Source organism: Marmota marmota, unplaced genomic scaffold (assembly GCF_001458135.2).
Source record: "Marmota marmota marmota unplaced genomic scaffold, marMar, whole genome shotgun sequence".
NCBI classification, from domain to species: domain Eukaryota; kingdom Metazoa; phylum Chordata; class Mammalia; order Rodentia; family Sciuridae; genus Marmota; species Marmota marmota.
Genome location: NW_026005674.1, coordinates 208,863 through 230,833, shown reverse-complemented (window position 1 = coordinate 230,833; position 21,971 = coordinate 208,863). Strand labels below are relative to the sequence as shown.

The 21,971-nt window shown below is 34.8% G+C and overlaps 1 protein-coding gene and 1 pseudogene across 1 annotated transcript; both read right to left on the bottom strand.

The window, feature by feature from the left end:
- Positions 1-580: 580 nt before the first annotated feature.
- LOC107160831 (olfactory receptor 12D3-like) lies at positions 581-4,891 on the bottom strand. The gene is made up of 2 exons (XM_015507435.1): positions 4,007-4,891; positions 581-592 (listed from the first exon to the last, which is right to left on the bottom strand). Exons 1-2 carry the CDS (start codon positions 4,889-4,891, stop codon positions 581-583), a joined length of 897 nt encoding a protein of 298 aa, XP_015362921.1.
- A 13,967-nt stretch (positions 4,892-18,858) lies between these two features.
- Positions 18,859-19,810, bottom strand: LOC107160810 (annotated as a pseudogene).
- Positions 19,811-21,971: the final 2,161 nt, after the last annotated feature.

Sequence of the window (21,971 nt, the reverse complement as noted above, 5' to 3'; positions counted from 1 at the left end):
GACCAATACAGTGTCTAGTATAAAGCAAAATTATACAAAATCCCTCTAGTGACAGTTTGAGTCATATCCCAAAGTTGTCCTATCAGGAAATGAAGCTTTTATATCCCACATTGTCACTCACTATTTAAAGCTTATCTCTTATGGAGGATAAATTCACAGGCATGTCCATCCCTTTTGATGTAAAAGAAGTGTAGATTCTGGATTTCCATGGTATATCCTCTGATTAAAAAAAAATGAAGTTACTGGATATTGAGAGTAAAAGAAAAAAAAAAGCAAAATGGTGTTATTAATAATTATAATTTCTGAAAGAATATAGGGAGAGAATTAATAGAATTTGCCATATTCTCCACTTGAATCACTCAGAGACATATTAAGATCCTAATTTTAACTTCACTTATTCTTCAGAATATAGATAAGGCACCACTTTCTAGGGGAAAATAATCACTAACAGAAAAGAGCATGTAGGTAGAAAGACAGCCTTCACTCCTACAGATGAACCTTAGGTCATTAATGATAGTTATAATTTCCCTCTTATACCACTAATTTAAACTCCCTTAACCATGCCAGCACTCCTGTTTATCTAGGCTTTCATCTTATTTTATTATTTTTGTAATCCAAAGGACCTGAACCACTATTTATTTTTCCCTTATTATTCTATGGATGCTAGTTTTTGTCATTCTTGCTTTAAACCTCACACCAGAAATTCAAGTGATTCAACACTGGGTCCCCTGATTTCAAGTATACTGCTGTGATCCCCACTATGCAGTAGTAATTCTATCACCTCTGACAATTAAAGTCAATTATCATTATGGTAACTCTTTGTCTGCTGATACACCATATGAATAGTAAAAATTGACTAGATAGCATCTATAGTTTTGGGGTTAGTGAAAATCATGTTGTATCTGCTGGTGGAAACATTGTCATTCTTAGAACCTCTGCTTTCATTGAACTTAAACTTGCAAGACAAGAGGCACAAAGCACCCAAGAGAAAATAAGTAATAATGTTATGGGCCACTTGTACTTTCATCCCTTCTTATATTCTCAACTATGTAGCAGGAACAAAGTAATAATATCTATTGATAACACCAGCGACTACATAGAAACGTGAGTTCCTTGCTGTGAAGTGTTATAATACACATCAGACCTTCCCTGAGCCATCAGAAATTGGTGCTGACACAAACCTTGTAGGAAGAAACCAAAGCTAAGCTTGTTCTCTCTGCTTTCAGGTAGGTCATATACTTGGGAGTAGTACCTAGATTACCTTGCTGAGATATAGCTTATGCAAATGGGCCCACATATAGCTTCTTTCTTTGTCCCCACAGATACTCCATTTGTCACTTAAAGTTGAAGCACTTGGCAATTGAAGGACAACAGCTGACCAAGATCAAACCTTCCTGCTTTCTTTCCTGGGATAGGACATGGAATTTTTATCCATACAGATAATACTAGTACTGTGGAATCTCCTAGATCTTATCACTCTATGCAATATGGTCACTTGTGTAGAATCTGGACTGCCTGAAAATATCTCTTTGATTCTGGGCTCTACTCAATGTTTATGGTCTTCTAAGTATCCAATAAATGGGCTAAAAAAGTACTCCTAAATATGACTTATGCTGCCTCCAGAACTCAAAAATGTCTGTAGGTTATAGAAGGTGCCATATTTGATGACTTGTTTTTTTCATTAAAAAGTATGTGTAGCATTCTCCAGATGACTCTACACTTTGAAACTCTTCACCAGTTAGAAGAGAGTTGATCCCTCTGCCTGTGGAGTACATATTTCTTATGAAAGCTTGCACCCCTTGGAGCTCAATAAGTCCAGTAATGTTTAGTAATCCAGTAATGTTTTTGACTCAATTTTCAGATGACCAATAGCCCATTGGATTATTAATTCTCTGACTTAATATGAGAATTAATATGGCCTTGAGACAAGACTGTGAATGTGGACTGTTGTTCATCTCAAAAAAGTACAAAGTACTTCTGATCCTTCTTACTAATGAGTGCTGAAAATAATGCATTCACCAAATCACTCATGACAACTACCAAGTATAGGCAACTCAGTTCTATGGTCAGAAACCAAGAAATGGCTAGTGTTGTCCTGTGGAAATGGTGAACACACTGTGAGGTGGACTTAGAAAAGTGATCTTTTTATCACCTGATCTTAATGCAGCAACACCCACTCTCCAGTCTAACCGAAGACCATAAAAACAATCTGTGCTATCTGTTGCCTTCTTGGTTAAAGCTTTGTAACCAAAGCTTCTAAAAGACCTGAATATTTCTCTTTCCAAAGTGTGCAGTCATTCAGGTAAACAGACAAAGCTCTCTTTTGGACAAAAACTAGGAAAAATTTTGTTACTATATATTCTTTCTGTGGCACTGCAGGTCTTCCTTCACAAGTACCCTGCATCTCCATCAATTGACAGACTCTGATTACTGGCTCAGGACTAGAAACTAAGTGAGGAAGGAATTGTGATTTTTTTTTCCATTGAATTAGTTAATAACATCTTTCAGCTCATCCACTCCTGATACAGAGCAAGCAGTCAATATTCATACTTGTTTGCATAGAATTTTTCCCATAATCAGTTTGTCATTAGCATAAACCATGTAGGTCAAAATTCCCTGATTGTCATTCCAACTTTGCTGCTTGCTTCAATAATTTCATCCATTTTTTGTCGGACAAATTTTCTGCTAATCGCATCTCTAAGGAAATACAGTGTTTCTCTCCACCAATAAGCAGCTCATGCCAGTGGGCCAGCATCATCATATTACCAGAATCACATATGGTTGAAAAGTGTAGAAGAATTAAAATTGTTTATGGATATGGGGGAGTACACCTATGTGCACATACAGGGGAGGTCCCTCTTACCTGGTTGTCAGGGTGTCTGTGTAAGAGAGGAAGAGTGACAGACTTTAATGACTTCTGATAACAACTACTTGAAATTAGACCAAATTTCACAGATTATAGCACATTCCTCTAAAAGACTGTTCTCATTCCAGGTATAAATGTGGGTTTCATGATCATAAATGATCATCCTCACCCATGAACATCTGGCTACAAATTTGGAGATCTCTAAGCACACGCTCAAGTGACTTACAGACTGAAGAAAGTGATATACTTATGATTACAGTTTTATAACAGAAAAGAATACACAAAGTGGAGATACATCAAGTAAGCTCTGTGAGGGTCCCAAACACACACCTCCTGTCTTGTTAAGGTACATTACCCTTCAGGCACACTGGTGTTCAAAACTATGGACAATACTGCCATCCAAGAAGCATGCCTGAACTTTAGTGTCAAGTATCTACTTAGGCTTTCTTACATAGGCATAGTTGATTGAATTATTGACCATATAGCTAAACTCAATCTCTAGCCTCCCTCCTCCTCTCCTGAAGGTCAGGATACTATCACCATGATTCAAAGCCCCGAATTTCCAATGACACGGATAATCACTCAAGCATGGTCAGCCCCCATCCTAAGATATCCTGGGGCCCATGACAAATCATGACATGAGGATAAACAAGTATGATCCAGGTGGTTCATGTATAACCAAGACACTGCTGCCACTTGGGAACTTCCTAGGGTTTTAGAAGCTCTATACTAGGAACCAAAGACAAAACCAGACAAGTTCTTTTTTATATATCAGGTACCTACTGTCATTTTTCCCTTTTCAACCTACTTTATTTTAGTCTCCATTGGTCGTAATTACCCTGGTAAGGTGTACTTATGGGTATGTTTACTATATTCTTCCACCACATTGAAATTTAACTTTTATGAGTTGTGGAATTTGGTTCATTCATTCCTATGTTTGTTGAACTTACTACACTGCATGATATAATGCATGCTCAAAATTCCTGAGAGAAAAACAGAAATCAAGTAAACAATCATTTATTATAGTAAAGCCATGGAAGTCTTAATGTAAAACAGATATAAGTCTCATTAGTCCCCTAGGTGCTAATGACAATCTTTAAATAGCTTCCTCCCAAATATTTTCTTCAGAGCCAACATCACTTCTTTATTCCTAAGGGTGTATATCAGTGGATTCAGCACTGGGGTGACTGCACTGTATATGACAGCCACTGTCTGGTCCTCACTCATGGATGTGGCTGAAGCAGGACGAATATATGTAAAACCCACAGGTCCATAAAAGAGACACACCACCATAAAATGGGAGGCACAAGTGGACAGAGCCTTATGGAGTATCCTGCAGGACCTGTTCTTCAACACAAGGAAGCCGATAATGTAGAAGTAGGAGAGGAGAGTGAGGAAGAAAGCTCCCATGGATACGCTCCCTGTGACAATAGAAAGAATCCACTGGTTGAGTTCTGTGTTACCACAGGCCAGTTCCAGGAGGGGTTTCACATCACAGAAGAAGTGGTTAAGTTTCAGAGAATGGCAAAAGTCTAGGCGTGCAGTCATGACAGAATGCATCAGAGCATTGAAGAAGCTAAAGAACCAGGTCACAGCTGCCAACAGGACACACAGCTGCGGGTTCATGATGACAGTGTAGCGAAGTGGGTTGCAGATGGCCACAAAACGGTCAAAGGCCATCAGTGCCAGTAAGATGGCCTCAGTACTTCCCAGAAAGTGGAAGAAGTGTAGCTGAGTGATACAGCCTAGGAAAGATATGGCCCTGCGAGTGGAGAGCAGGTTCATAAGCACCTTGGGCAGTGTCACCGAAGAATAACAAATATCCAGACAAGAAAGGTTTCCCAAAAAGAAATACATAGGAGAGTGAAGTTTGGGTTCCAAAATCACAATCATTAATATTGCTCCATTTCCAACCAAGTTGATCAGGTAAATAATTAAGAACATCACAAAGAAGACTGGCTGAAGCTCCGGAACACTGGTCAGGCTGAGTAAAAGAAACTCATCCACTGTAGTGACATTCTCCATCACTCTGGAAAGCAAATGAAAAAAAAATACTTAGCTATTTTTTTTCTAATGCTTAATTTTAAACGGTGTGGCTTAAGTTAAGCAAGTTTACTATTTGGATTAATCTAGGGGTGAACTACAGTATCAGTAATGTTTAAGATCAGCAAAATGATGGGATGTAGCTCAGTGGTAGAGCACTTGCCTAGTATGCCAGGGATCCTGGGTTTCATCACCAGCACTGGAAAAAAAATATAAAGCTGGTTTACATAAAACACAATTAAGGAAGGTCAACATACCTAGTACATCCATAAAATGACTTTAGAATAATAAAAACATCATATTATGAATAGATCAGGTATGGATAAAGGGAACTTTTTATATATATAGGACCTGACCGTAATCTCATGTATAGCATTAGAATTAGAGTTATTAGAAAAAATAATAATAAAAGACTTTAAAATTATAAAAGAAGAAAGAAAACTATCATTTTTACACATGATATTCCCATATAATTGGTATTTTGCTATAATATGAACATATTAAGCACTAATCAGTAATGTTTTATATGCTAGCAACAAAATAAAAATAAAATTTAAATGATATTCTAATAGTATTAAAAACAACATATGCATAGGAATTAATCTACAGAAATCTCTATAAGACCATTATTCAGAAAACCATAAAACATCACTCTGAAAAAGTAAAGAGTATTAAAAAAATAAGGATTATATAAAAGAAAGGAATAATTTTATATATTCATGAACAGATTGAAAGACACAAAATAATGACAACTAAAACTCTTCTAAAACTAATTTAGACAGTCAATGTAATTTCCATAAAAATTCCAGAACATTTAAAAAAATTTAAATGTTGATGGGCCTCTATTTTATTCATTTATTTATATGCAATGCTGACCATCAAACCAAGTGCCTCACACATGCTAGGCAAGCGCTCCATCACTGAGCCATAATACTAGCCCCTGGAACATTTTTAAAAAAACAAAATTGGCAAGTAAATTCTAAAAGTTACATGGAAATGCAAAGGATAGAACAACCTTGTAGTAACAAAATAAAGCTGGGGACTCACACCATCTGATATCAAGATCAACATCTAAAATAGAGTTATAGTAAGTAGGACATAGTGGGCCTTGTGCAACGATTGACAAATAAACAAATGACAATATAATAGGAAGTTCAAAAGCAAAGACACACATATACATACACACATACACACACACACACACAAATATTCATATAATTTGTTACAAAAACACTGAAGTGACCAAAAGATGTTCTTTTTCATAAACAGTGCTGGGTCAGTCAGAGAGTCTTATTGAAAAAATGGCTCTAATGAATATAATAGAAAAAAAATCAGTGAAATATTAGTAAACAATGCAATGTATAAAATGAACTTATAGCTGGGCACATTGACACATACCTCTAATCCAGCATTTAAGAGATTGAAGTAGAAGAATTGGTTGGGCCCAGCAGTTTTCAGATCAACGTGTGCAGCAAAGCAAAACCCTGTCTCAAAAGTGTAAAAAGAAACACACACACACACACACACACACACATACAGGCCAACTGTAATTTATTTCAGTATACAGGGCTGGTTCAACAATTGAAAGTCAATCAGTGAAAACCATTATATTAGAAGAGAGTTAAAATTATATCAGTTGAGACAGAAAATCTTTTGAAAAATTTCAATACCCACTCATGATACAAAAATTTAAAAAAATAACCTCTCAGCAAACTAGAAATAGAAGAAAATTATGTGAACTTGGCAAAAATCATCTATTAAAAATCCTCCAAATAAATGCCTTCCCCTAACATTAGGAATGAGGAAAGAATACGTTCTCTCACCATTCATTTTTAACATAGATCGCAAAGTTTTAGCCAATGTAGCAAGGCAAGAAAGTGTGTGTGTGTATATATATATATAATGAAGGAATAAAAAGGCACTTATTTTCAAACTATATATTTCTCTATATAGAAAACCCCAAGGAATTTACATTGAAATTCCTATAACTAATAAGTGTGTTCAGTAACATAACTGGATATGAGACGAATACACAAAACTCAATCTCATTTTATATGAATGAATAAATTGACATTTAAAACACAACTTAATTTAAAATCATTCAAAAAATTAAAATATTGGTGTAAATCTAATGACACAGGTACAGAAGTTGCACACTAAAACTTCAAAGCATGAATGAAAGAAATCAAAGATTTATGTCATAAAAGAAAATGCTGTGTTCATGGATTGAAAGACTCAACATGGATTGAAGATGTCAATTCTTTCTAAATTGGGATCCAGGTTTAATATAATTTCTATCAAAACTCCAGAAATATTTTTGTAAAGCTAGATAAGATTATGCTAAAATTCATGTGTAAAGAGAAAAGAACTAAAATAATTTTGAAGAAGAATAAATTAAAAGAAATATTTTTACTCATTATCAAAGCTTATTATTTAGCTACAGTTATCAAGATTGTATAGTATAGAGAAAGGGATGATCAGTGGAGCACAACAAAGTACCCATAATAGGTACATACAAATACACTCAATTTTTGAAACAACTACAAAATAATTCAACATTTGTCTTTTGAACAAATGGTGCCAAGGCAATTAGATATCAATAAAAAAAATAAAAATTAAACTCAAATTTTACTTCATAAATAAAATGAATAAAAGTTAATCTTGGAATTATATTTAAATGTAAAAAACACACATTTCTTAAATAAGACAAAAGAAAATATTCAGGATCTAGAGCTTGGTGAAGAATTATTAAACTTTAAGCTAAAAGCATGACCCATAAAGAGGAAATTTTAAACAATGACTTCACCACCCCCCCCAAAAAATAATATTGCTCTGCAAAACACTCCACTAAAAGATTGGAAAGAGATATGTTACAGCCTGGGAGAAAATATTCACAAACCACATGTTTAATAGAATTCTCACAATTCAACACTATAAAAACATAAAAGGCCAATAAACAATCAGTAAAACACAAAAATAGATATGAACAGAAAATGATATGCAGATAGCAAAATATCACATGTAAAGAAGTTCAACATCATTTTTTATTAGCACAGTGCAAATTAAAATAATGGAAAGATATCACCACACATCTGTCAGAAAGACTAGAATAAAAAAAATAGTGACAACACCAAATGCTAGTAAGGATACAGAGAAAGTAGATCACAAATTTAACATTAGCCAAGATGTAACATGTTTCAGCCATGTTGAAAAGTGTGTCAGTTTCTTACTAAATTAAATATGAATCTATTATGTAAACCAATAGATGTACATCTGGGCATTTTTCCCAGAAAGAAAAATGAAATCACGTATTCTCACAAAAATCTGTGTTTATAGAATCTTTATTCATAATATTCAAAAGTTGGAAACAGTCCAAATATTATAACGTAACATCTCTATCTGGAACACTTAATATCTTCTTTTTTTTTTAAGTTTTACAATATTTATTCTGGAAATGAAAACTGGACTTCATTGATAATACACCATATTGTATCATCTTAAAGTATAAATTGTAAAATAAACTCTGAAGACTTTAATTAAGTCTTGCCATTCAAAAGATCTTCAATATTTTAAAACTTACATTTTTTTCAACCACTTGAGCTTCTAGGATGAATAATTATATATTGTTAATTTTTTCCCTATAGTAATCCTTGAATAGCTTTTGAAATTAGTTTTTTAATCTAGAGAAAGGATACTATGCTACAGATAGGATGATGTGAATGCCCAAAAGTAAAATTAATAATGAGTGCACTTTAGGAAAGACCAGTGCTCATGAAATTTATGACATACAAGAAAATTCTTAGCTTCATTTTTTTTTTCAATTTTACTTTTAATAAAATTACACAGAACAATAACTAGTAAAAACTTGCATATATCTACTGAGAATACTTTTTATTTATTTATTTATTTATTTATTTATTTTACCTCTATTTATATAGTTTATTTTCATTTACAATTTTTAAAAAAAGATTCTGCAACTTGTATTTGGGGCAAAAATGGGAGTTCATAACCTACTTGAATCAAATGTATGAAAGATGATATGTCATGAGCTTTGTAATGTTTTGAACAACCAATAAAAAAAAAAGAATTTGGAAAAAAAAAAAAAAGAATTTTCCTGGAAGAAGCATCTTATGACAGCTGCTTACCTTTAAGGCAATTTGGGTCAAGTTTTCAATAATTGAACTTTAAAATTAAACTTAAGTAAGCTACTTTATTTCCGTTTTTTACTTTCATTCTATATTTTTATATTGCTGTTTTGCATTTTAGACATTAAAAAAAGTAAAAATCACTTAATATCTTCTAATTGAATATGCTTACAAACCCTCCAGGATCTATCTGTGGCTTAGTTCTGCAGTTGACCTTTACTATTCCTCGGATCTGATCATCCTGGGTAGTTTTCAGTTCCACAAATGTGCCACAGTATTTTCCAACAGGCACTATGCTTGCCCCTTTTCTTGAACATCTTTTACTTCCCCTACCCTCTTCCATAAGATTCATTTGTCTGGTAATCATTGCATCCTACCTTAGCCACTTTCTCCTACTGTAACACTAGATTTTGTCATTATTAATAATTCCAACCCTCCATCATCTCAATGCCAAGCATCCTAACTCTAACTGCCACTGACAGATTTCATCACTCTTTCTAATATTTTAAGTTCTATAGTCTTCAGCCCCTAAAATCCAGTAATCTTTTCTTCCCTTGTGCAGTCACTTTCCTCCTTACCTTAAATTCCATGAGTCATCTTTTTAAAATTTTTTTATTTATTTTATTTTTTTCTTATTAGTTTCTCAAGACAATACAATGATCTTGACATATCATACATTTGATTCAAATACGGTATGAATTCTCATTTTTCCACGTGTACAGATTGCAGGATCACATTGGTTATACATCCATATGTATACATACAGCAATCCTAGTGTCAGTTGTATTCTGCTGCCCTCCCTGTCACCCCCTCCTCCCCTCCCATCACTATTCTCTACCCATTCTACTGTGACACTTCTCTCTCTCTCTCTTTTTTTCTTCCCTTCTCCCTCACATCATCCTATGTGTATTTTGTGAACCAATGAGGGTCTCCTTCCATCTTCCGTGCAATTCCCCTTCTCCCTCCCTTTTTCTCCCTCCTCTTTTCCTTGTTTCGTGGTAATCTTCTTCTTATGCTCTTCTTTCCTACACTGTTTTGGGTCACCTCCCTTATATCAGAGAAGACATTTGGCATTTGTTTTTTTAGGGATTGGCTAACTTCGCTTAGCATAATTTGCTCTAGTGCCATCCATTTCCCTGCAAATGCCATAATTTTATTATTTTTTAATGCTGAGTAATATCCCATTGTGTATAAATGCTACATTTTTTTAATCCATTTATCTGTTGAAGGGCATCTGGGTTGGTTCCATGAGTTATCTTTATAGTCACTCCCTTGAATACATCCTTACATTCCTTGACCAACCTGTTTCATGTCCTCATCTGGAAAGTTTTAAACTACTCTCAACAAGCATTATTGGGAAACACATATATGTTCATTTGGCCCAGGTCCAAATTTATTAAATTCAACTGCAAAGAAATCTTGGAAACACTATGAATTCAGGGGCCAGGCTTACCCTGTGCTACCCTTGGCACCTAGCCATGTGTCCTTGCATGTAAAACAGTGTCCAGCACATTCCAGGAGCTTTCTATATATTTACTGAATTAACTAATGTTTTATTATGCTTTTGATGTTTGTCAATGTTATTAGGTCAGGTTAGCATTTTTTTAAGCATTCCAATCTGTAGTCTACACATAACATTGCCTTGAATGTGATGCATAACTCAAAACAAGGTTTCCCCACTTTACCAGAGCACATGACTATGTGAAAGTGAACTATGTACATTGTTTTTAGCCATATAGGGTCAGCGTTTCACAATTCATTTTTTATATATCCTCCTCTTGATGACTTGAAAGATTAGTTTTTAAAAATATTTATTTTACTTATAGGTGGACACAATATCTTTTATTTTATGTTTATGTGGTGCTGAGGATTGAACCCAGTGCCTCATGCATTTTAGGCAAGCACTCTACCTCTGAGCCACAACCCCAGCCCCATGAAAGGTTATTAATCATTCATTAGCACTGGAAATAGTATTTAAAATTTAATTATATGATGGTGAATCAACACAAAAGGCAAGAAGATACATTCCATGGACATGGATATAGGAGAATGTTATAAATGGAATTAGGGTTTTTCAATATTTCTTTTATCAGTGCATTGTAGTTACACATAATAATGGGGTTCATTCTGACATAATCATACCGGAATATAACTTGCTCCATTTCAGTCTTCAGTACATAATTTTTCCTTCCCTTCCTCCTTTTTCCTATTACCATTCTTCTATTCTACTGATCTTCCTTCTATTTGTTTATGTTTTTTTAGTTGGTGCTTTACAGATATACAGAAAGGTGGAATTTATCTGGTCAATTTCATTCCACAATTTCTCCCTTTGCTCATAGCTCATCCTCCCACTAAATCTTCCTTCTACTCAATGAAATGGTTTTAGAGGAAGTAAGAGGATTAATTTCAGAAAAAATATACATAGGGAAAATACATTATAACTGATGCATGTAATCAGGGATCTGGAATGTATGCATGTGAAACTACATAAGCAAATACATTACACTTCAGTTTACAAATCTTTTTCCAGGATAATAACACAATCCCTCCTCCATTAAAAATAATACTACAAAGTTATGTAATGATTTAACATTAACTGCAATCTGGCTTATTATTAACACTTGTAATACAATCTGCTACTTTGATGAGTATTGGTCTTGACATGTACTTAAAGATTACTCACCTAATTATTTTCTCTCTCCCTTGGTTCCTTCTTCTCTTTATCTCCTGTCTTTGTAATATATGAGTTCACCTATCATTCCACTCTGTTATTTTAGACCACTTAAATTCAAAGAGGCTCCCCAGTTACTCTCACTCACCCATTCCTGGGACCTCAACTTCCTTCTGTAAGAAAATTTTTACCTAACATCATTCTTTCTTTTTAGTCTATGCCATTTTGGCCTGCACTTCCCTCTGTATGTATCTTAGAATGAATAAAGCTTTCTGTTCAGAGGAGATATCCAAAACTCAGAGATAAGATGATTCCTTGCATAAAATGATCAGACAGAATTCTAGATACTCAAAGCCTCTTATATTCATTTTTCTTGCTAACAGCTGTATCTATGTGTAATATTGGATCTCAATAAATCTCATCTTATAATGAATAGAAGAAAAATAAGCTGAATCCTCTTAAACCTCCCTGCTGGCATCTTGGGCATTAACGTCTTGGGATTTTCTCCCAAAGGATTTATTCTCTGCATATTCCTCTTCCCATAAATATCACATGCTTCCCTTCTGTTTTTTCTTGTGAAATCACTATAATGACGATGATGATGATAATAAAAAATAAAGATCTTGCTCAGAGCCTTTTGTCAGTGAAAACAGCCCCTCTCCTTGAGAAATCAAACATCTAGTGAATGAAAAAAAAAACTTAATATTTATTTTGTATTTATCTATCTATCTATCTATCTATCTATTTATTTATTTATTTATTTATTTATTTATTTATTTATTTATTTTACTTGCAGTGCTGGAGATTGAACCCAGGGCCTTGTGCATGCGAGGCAAGCACTCTATGAACTGAATTGTATCCCCATCCCCACAAAAATAAATGTAACTTAGAAAACTGAAAACTGAATGTGATAAATTATAAACTGAGTTTTACAGACATAGAAATGAGAAAGGTTTGGGAAGTTTACAAGCAAACAGGGAAGAATAAACATGAGATGAATTTGGTTAACTTATAATGTAGGGATTGGTGTTTATAAACTCTGCTAAGTTTATCATAGACTCCTAGAAGAAGCAACCTTACATATGGAGTCTATTTAAATATGTATTACATATGAAGTAATACAAAGCCTCAAACTAAAATCATTATTTGTATTATTATGATTATTTGTGCAGAAAGTGATATATTTCTGAGAACTATGTCAATTCATCAATACCCAATAAACCCATTTGCTGTCAAAGCTTTCATTTTAATATTATCCTTGTTTTCTAGCTCCAAAAGATATTTTTCTTGCCTTTTGAAGTTTTCAAGTTGTCTTCTTTTCCAGCCACTTTCTGAAACTGTGACATATCTTTGTGTGAGTGTTTTCACCTTTAGTAAGCACTTGGTTGAAACACCATGTAAAGTATAAATTTTTGGTAGTAAACTCAGAAATTTTGTTGTGATTATGGAAAAATATAATATAATATAATATAGATATAATAATATAGAAACTATGATTATTTAGACTTGTGTATTTGGCTGACAGATGTGTAGACACATCTATGGATTTTAATTCAACAGAATATCAAAAGTTCATCAACAGTTGCAAATAACCTTTAAGAAGCTAACATGTAATTTTGGTGTAGTATCAAAGATAAATACCCACAATTATCCAAAAACATTACTAAAAGTAGTTCCTCTTACATACCAGTGTGAAGCTAACCTTTTTTTATTTATTTCAATCAAAATTACAGGTTAATTGAAGAAATAGATACAAAAATCCATAGGTCTTTTAACAAAACAGACAAGAAAAGACAAAGTGTGGAGTGTAAAGAAGTTGCAGCCTTCTCACTTTACTGTTTTATTTTGGAAAATAGTTATTTCTCTGAAATAATACTTTTCTGTTAACAGCCAATAAGTTATTAATTGGCTAGGTAGATTATTTTAAAATGGTATAACTTATGCTGTGATAAATATTGATAACTGTAGTGCACATAAACAAAATTACCTTGGGGAACCTATTTAATTCCTAAGAGCATACAGAGATTCTGAAATCAAAATGTTTGAGAACTGCTGACTTAGCACCTGATTCTTGCTTTCCCTCTCAACAGGAACACATTTCTCTTCATTTAGAGGGGCTCCAAATTTACTCTAGTTTATGACTAGTTTAACTTGATACAGTATGTATTGTGTCAGAGCTTGAGGACTTTTTTTTTGTATGTCTCACAGTGTGGGGGCCTTCCTATAGATCAGACAATTGTGTTCTATACAGCAGGGTATATGAGATGCACAGTCTGCAATTGTTCTAGACTGCACAACTCTGTATACTCCAAAAGGGTATAGGAACAATCTAGACTGGGTGCCCTTCATCAGTGTGGTGTCCTCAGACTTCAGGTTATTTCCTTCTGTTTGCACTAGGAGTATGGGTGTCCATTAGTGGGACATGAGGGCCCCCTAGCCATTCCTACTTGAGAACTGGTCATCAGTTTGGAGTTTTCTCTCCCCTATTGTACATGTTGAAATCTTGATAAAATTTGAGTGGGGCTGGTTTTGTGTAGATCAAGGTGTGCTGTCTCTTGGCTGGGGTGTGGATGTATCTGATTATGAGTGTAGCTCAGCAGCCAAGTTTCTACTCCATGAACTCAGTGTTAACAGTAGATTCCCAGCATCACACAGAAAGGGGGGGAAATAAATAGAAGCAACAACAGTAAAAAGAAGGGAAAAAACGATATACAACATTCAAATAAATACCAGGTGCCTACTATGAAATCAAATACACTAATGACCACAGAAACAGGAATGGTGAGTTCAGCAATTAACAACAAAACTATTGTTAGTTGTCAAAACTGTTGACCAGGATGGATGTTCACTGACTGTGCCAGACTGTTCTGCTTTCCATTTCTTTCTGGGCTATGTATCCCTTAGAAAGACAAAGGACTGGGGATTTTCAAACTCTTTCTCCTTTTCTGTTGCTCACCAACCTGCATGCTGGAGTGGCCTGAACAGAAACTGGCTGAATGGTCTTGGCTTACCTTCTCATTAGTGTAAAGTAGGACAGATGGGAAGTACTTGTCAATTGGAATTATGCCCAGATAGTCTATCAGCTTGAGGTTGGTTCAGAGTTCTAAATGATAAGTTCCAGAGAGGTTTAACTCTAATCAAAACTTAGGAACTTTGTCAGGTGGTATCTACTCAAAAGAAATTTAGATCCACCCAACCCTATGACTGGGCAGAGGCCATTCTCTGGTGGAAATGTGAATCTCAGGGTCCACCCAAGAATTCTTCTCACAGGGTGGGGTAACAAACCCTGCACAGTTTTTTCATCCTCTGCCCTAATTATGGCCTTTCCAGGCTCAACTCCCAAGTGTAACCACACTCACCTGTTCAGTTTAACCTTTATCAGCTGGTAGTGTGAGCTCCCAGACTAAAAGGGAAGGCAAGTTGAATTCTCCTCCATGTCTCCAATGTGAATTCCCTGTGGGTACAATCATCTCAGTGCCTGTTTCTCTGCCACACAATCAGGGCTGGCTTCATGGAAGAAGGTTCGGTTCATAAGTAATTGCTAGGGAGTTTTAAATTAAAGAGACAAGACTCTCATTACCTTTAATACCAGCTCCAAGGTGGCTTCTCCTAGCTTCCACCTCCAGCCACCTAACGCAGTGGCGAGGTTTACAGAAGAGACTAGCCAGAGAGAGAAAATATGACAGAAAGTGGGCTTTTATTGGGGAACAAAAAATTCAAGGGAAAATCCCATCCAATGAAGGTTAAGGGGGGCAGCATCCCAAGGTCAGGGGCAAAAATTGGCTCTTCAGGTCAGTGGCCAGACATGCCTCTGCACGATCAAGCCCTTGGACCTGGAGAAGGGTGGGGAAAGCTCTGACACAGCTGTGTCTAAGCACCTCTCAACCAGCCAGGGAGGTAACTCAAATCATGTGCAAGGAAAGGCCTCCCACATGTTTCAATTACATGCTGCCAGGTACATACATTCTACACTGGTTGAGTTAATGTGGCAACATTGGCCATGATCTCCTGGGTTTCTGTATCAAAAAGCTCCAATGTGACTTCCTGAAGATGGCTCACTGCCTTGGCTGTCTGCTGACCAGTTGAGAAACATGAAGTAGTTTTCAAACACCAGCTCACTGCATAGCCTTTGATTTGACTGAGTTCATACTGTTTTTCTCATCTACAAATTTTCCTACACCAAATTTGTCTGCTATGCTTCTCTATCTGTACTACTCCTCTCCTCTACAGTGACCTACTGCCATTGTCACTACTGACATGACTCCAATGTACTCTTTATTTTTCTCTATTAAAAATACTCAATTTTCTGGATCTCTTAGTCTCTGACTGTCCAATATTGAGTTTCTGTGATTTCTGTCTTGTCCATCTTGCTGAGAAGCAGTACAAATGCTGCTCAGCATGTGTTGAGTGTCAGGGTACTAGATCCAAGCTACAAAATTATTTCTAAACCTGCAGTAAGACAAAGGTCTAGAGCCTTCCTTAGGAGTATGAATAAGTGTTTCCTGGTGGGTCCTAAGCAAGAAGGAATGTTCCAGGTATGTAGTTGAAAGTGGCTACAGCCAATTTCCAGAGTATTTTTAGGATCTATAGTCAAATTAAGGTCATAAGACCTGTATTGGAGCATGGATGTATGTGTATCTCATCCAATTCCTGGCAGCTGAGAGATGCTGGAGCCAGGTCATGATGGGAAGCTCCTAGGTCCACAGCCAGTACCAATGTCAGTGGGACAGTTTTCTGGATCATAGTCTTTCACGATTTTTTGCTGGGTTCCTTGGCAGATGATGCTAGTGACAAATCCAAGGATAAATAAGGCCATGTGGTGGCGCTTTCTCCAGATCTTTAGTAAGACCTATGGTCAGTAATCCTATGGACATTTAGGCATAGGCCTGACTTCTCAAAATAACCCTTTTATTTTTTGTCTTTATCTCTACTGGGGCTTCAAAACCATCTTGATCCCAAAGATCCCACAAAGTCACTTTTATCCATGAATGACTCCAAATTAATATTGGTGAGGGGAGATACATATCGGGAAACTACTATTGTACCATCTTGGTGCAATCTGATGACTACATTTTCAAAGTGTAAATTTCAAATGAAAACATAATTTATATATCTATATGTAATGTATTATGTAGTATAATATGTTATGTATTATAAAAATATATAAATGCATTATATGTCATTAAAATGTGAAAAAAATTAGCAATAATTTGTTTAAAATCACTCAAAATATATGTTTATGTTTTTCTATCAGACCTTTCATTGATGTGCAAAGAAACCAGAGTTAGGTAGAAGTGGATATTTTGTTATACATAAAAATTTTCTTGTCATTCTAATTCAGATACACACAGACATACTTAGTAAACAGATTACTAGAAATCACATTTCTATGTCTTTACTAAGTCCCTCCACTTCAAAAATTAACTAGAAACTTCCACCTCAGGTTATTAACAGAAATTTAGACTACGACTTTTGTAAAAATGAATATGGTTAATGAGACAAAGAGAAAGACATAGAAAGACAGAACTGTAAAATATTTAATTGTTTATGGATGGGTTGTCTGTGTATGTAAAGATGATGCAACAAGTTTGTCTAAGAAATATCCAAATATCAAAAGAATATATTTGAAAATTTTAATTCTTCCAAACATCAGTGATTATTTTCACATCACGTACAATGTGGCACAGTATACTTGTGCTATAGTATCCACTGTCCAGTAGGATATTACTTATACTTTAGAAAATTTGTATTCACTGTAGATTTCATCTCCAATTACCTTCTATAACATATTCCACCTTCTATATTCTGACTTTTATGCTAATTGTTTCTGTTCTGAGTTAATTCTTCATAGTAAATTATATGTTGCCCCAAACAAAAAACAACATTTTACTATTCTTATTACCTTAAAAATGGAATATAATCATGCTCAGAAAAATCTAAATTATTACAAATAGATTAATAATTTGATAGCAATATCTTAAAGCCTTTAAAGACATAAAACCTACATGCTAATTTGAACATAAAAGTTTTAAAAATATATTATTCAAGGCATAAAAAACATTAATTCATAGGAAGAAATAATTCCATTAAAATTACTCCCCTGATGTACAAAGCTAATGCAAACCTATATCAATCATACTTGTGCTATATTCATACACTAATTTATTGATATCGTGGTCATTTTTCCAGTTAATAAAGATAAATAAAAATTAATAATGATCTTTGGTGCCTTTTGTCTTCACACAATATATCTAAACTCTCAGCAGATATTGAAAGTTTTGTGTTCAAATTCATCCAGAATCTAACTAATTTTCATATCTTCACAACCATCACCCTTGCCTGCATTACATTTAATACTTATCCAAAGGATTAAGGGCATTCTAATAGATTCTCTATTCTCCACATAGAATTTAATGTGATTGTTTAAATGTAGGAGTTATATCAAGTCAGCTCTTTGCTCAAATGTCTCAAAGTCATCCAATATCATGCACAGTAAATACACAAATCCTTAAAATGACTAAGATGCCTGTGTCATGGGTCCACCAGCTGACTAACTTAATTTCTGGCCATTCTCCCCATTACCCACCAAGCTCCAGGCACACTGGCCATCTTGCTTTCCTCACAAGCAAGAAACACACTCTGTCTCAATGCTATTTCACTTGCTTGTGTCTCCTCATAAAATGACACAACCTCACATATCTGTGTGACCCTCCACCTCATTTCTTTCAGTGTTCTGCCTGAAGGTCACATCTTGGAAAGGCCTTTGTTGTTCCCTTACCTTCCATAATATGTTCTACCTTCTGACAGAGGCACATTTACTTATTCAGTTATGTAATACCTGCCCCCTCAACAAAAATATAAGATCCACGTCCCCATTAATGGCCTTGGGGACCTTTTTCCCTGGGGTATCTTATGCATATGGATCAGGACTTACTCAAGATATTTCAAATGAATGAATGATTATATGAGTAGTAGTTGAAAGCATATGAATGAATAACCTGGTTTCCAACTAAACAAATATCTAAAATGAAAATAAAATTTTAAGAAATATATTGAATTACTATAGGAAATAAAATAAATGTCATAAAAATGGCATACGGTTTTCCTCTGTTTATTATTGTGACTGATTTTCCTCAGGCAAACAGCTTCAGCTCCTTCCTAAAATTTCTGCTCAGAGCAAACATCACTTCCTTATTTTTGAAGGTATATATCAGTGGGTTCAACACTGGAGTGACTGTTGTGTGTACGATAGCCATAAATTGTTCCTGTGTTACACATGCAGCACAGGGAGGAGGGATATAAGTGAGCTCCACAGTTCTATAAAAGAGAAATACCACCATAAAAATGGGAGGGACAAGTGGACAGAGCCTTGTGGAATACACTGCAGGACCAGTGCTTCAACAGAAGAAAGCCACTTATATAAAAATAGGAAAGGAGAGTGAGGAAGCAAGCCACCATGGCTAAGCTGCAAGTGACAATGAAAATGAGCCACTTATTGAGACTTGCATCACAACAAGCCAGTTCCAAGGAGGCTTGATATGACAGAAGAAGTAATTGAGTTTCTGAAAGTGGTGAATGTTCAGGCATGCAGTCATGACAGAATGCACCAGAGCATAGAAGAAGCTAATGAGCAACATCACAGCTGCCAACAGGACACAGAGCTGGGGTTCACGATGACAGTGTTGCCAAGTGGGTTGCAGAATGCCACAAGTCCATCAAATCCCATGATGATTAGCAAGACAGATTCAGTGCAACCAAGAAAGTGGAAGAAGTGTAGCTGCGTGATATAGCCTAGGAAGGATATGACCCTGTGCATGGAGAGGAGGTTCCACATTATCTTGGGCATTGTCTCTGAAGAATAGTAAATATCCAGACAAGAATGATTTCTCAGGAAAAAAAATACATAGTAGAGTGGAGTCTTGTTTCTGAGATGATGATCACTAATATGACCCCAACTCCAAATATGTTTGTCATGTATATAATGAGGAAAATGATAAAGATTACAAGCTGTAGACCCTGAACCTGGGTCAGTCCCAGCAAAAAAAAAAAACAAAAAAACTCATTCACAAAAGTGAAGTTCTCCATTGTTTTAGGGAAGAAAAGATGACAGTGACAATTAGCAAACACATCTTGATACACTTTGTTGGGTGAAATGAAGGAAGTTTATCACCTGGAAAAAAAGGACAAACTGTAGTGAACAGCATTCCAGAGGTAAATTCATTTGAAGCATAACTGAGGAATATGGAAGTATATGACAAGTTCTGAGTTAATGTGATATCTGATGCATGGAAGTAAAAAGGCTACTCAGACTGTGCAGTTAAACCTAAAAGGCAGCTCATCAGAATTAAGGTAGATTCAGAGAAAATATATTAAAAAGGAACAAGATTTAACTCTAGCTTCATCTATGGCATTACAATTAGTATATCTAATTAAAGAATGTCAAAGATATATTGGCAAAGTTAGAAAACACTTTTTAATGGACTTAATAGGCACACATTATTTCTGAGTAGGAGCATGGCAATAGCCTAGATTCAAATCTCCTCACTTCTAAAAAAAAAAAAAGTCGATCAATAAAAACAACCTGAATATAAAATAGTGATTACAAGAGGTTGGGCAATTGGAAGACAATGGCTAGAGTGAGCCTAGATTTGATCAGTATCTATGCATTGAAAAATCACACTAAATCCCATGAATATGTACAATTTATCTATGTTAATCAAAAGAATTAATAAATAAACTCCCTGCAATCTAAGCCTTATGAAAGAAATAAAAAAATAAGAAATCACGATTTCTTTTTTAAAACATATTTATTTTTTAGTTGTAGGTGTACAAATATCTTTATTTTTTTATGTTGTACTGAGAATTGAAACCAGTGCCTCATGGGTGCAAGGTGAGCGCTCTACATCTGAGCCACAATCCCAGCTCCCAAAGTCATAATTTCTTAATGGAAGAAATCTCACCAGAAAAAAAAAGTGAAAAAAATAGAAATGCAAAGTAAAATGTAATGATATACAATTTTAACAGAGATCAAATTGTTTGACAATGCACCATATTTGCTTAAGCGTGGTATAATACAGGTGGGGATATAAATTGACTCAATTTCTAAGGGGCAATTTAGCAATAACTATCAAAAATGAAAATATTCATATACTTTGAACTAGCAATTCAACTTCCCAGAATTTGTTCTTTAGATGTATTTGCATATGTCAAAAATGATAATTTACCACGATATTGATTTAAGTATTGAAACTCCAACTAAATGAGCTCAGGGAAATTTAATAGTTTAATTTCCAGTACATAGAAAATTTTAATTTCCAGTATATGGAAAATATTAAAACAAATACAGTAGCTATTTATTCACCTTAACCATTTACATGTACACACACACAAAAAAACAACAACAACAATAACAACAAAAACACTTATAAACACCTACATGTAAAAGCACGTAAACAGGTATGTCTACTTGAAACAAAATCTGATTAAATAGATGAGTAAATTACAAGATTTTCTAACTGATGTCCTGTACCATAAACCCACTTGTTCCATCTGGTAATTTCAAAAACCTAAATTCAAGAAGTTTTCCAAAGTACTTTGACTTACCCCATTTAATGTTCTCAATTTGTTTCTATCAAAGAAAAAAATCATTCCAATTTAATATCTTCTCCCTGACCAATTCACCTTACTCTTTTATCTTTACATATCTTGCAATAAATAGATATTTTTGTACTTATGTAATTTTAAGAATCAGGATATAAGGCTTTGATTGTATCTTTGAATAGAATTAATAGATATTTTTGTTATGAACTTCATGCCTTGTTATGAACTTCACACAATTAAGTGTAAAAATAAATGACACAAGACTTGGCTTTGTTCATGGTCTGACAACAAAATAAACAATCTGAGTGCCCTCTGACTCTCACACGTGGTGTCCCAGGCATAAATGTCTTGAGAATCTCCTCTTGGAGACCTTGATTTGTCTATTCTTTCTTTCTCCAAAAGTATTGATTTTTTAAATTTTTTGTATTATTTTAAGGAATTTTTCCAAAGTTTAAGTAATTGTTGTGCAGAGCTTTGTGTTGTGCCGCAGCCCGGTTGGCTGGGCAAAATAAGCGGAGGGTGACGAACAACTTGTGTACGTTGATACAGCAGGAGTGGAAGCCGTTTATTGCAGGACAGGAGCAGTATTTATACATTCCACACAGCTTATCTAATTAGCATAAACTAGATACATCAGTCAACCAAT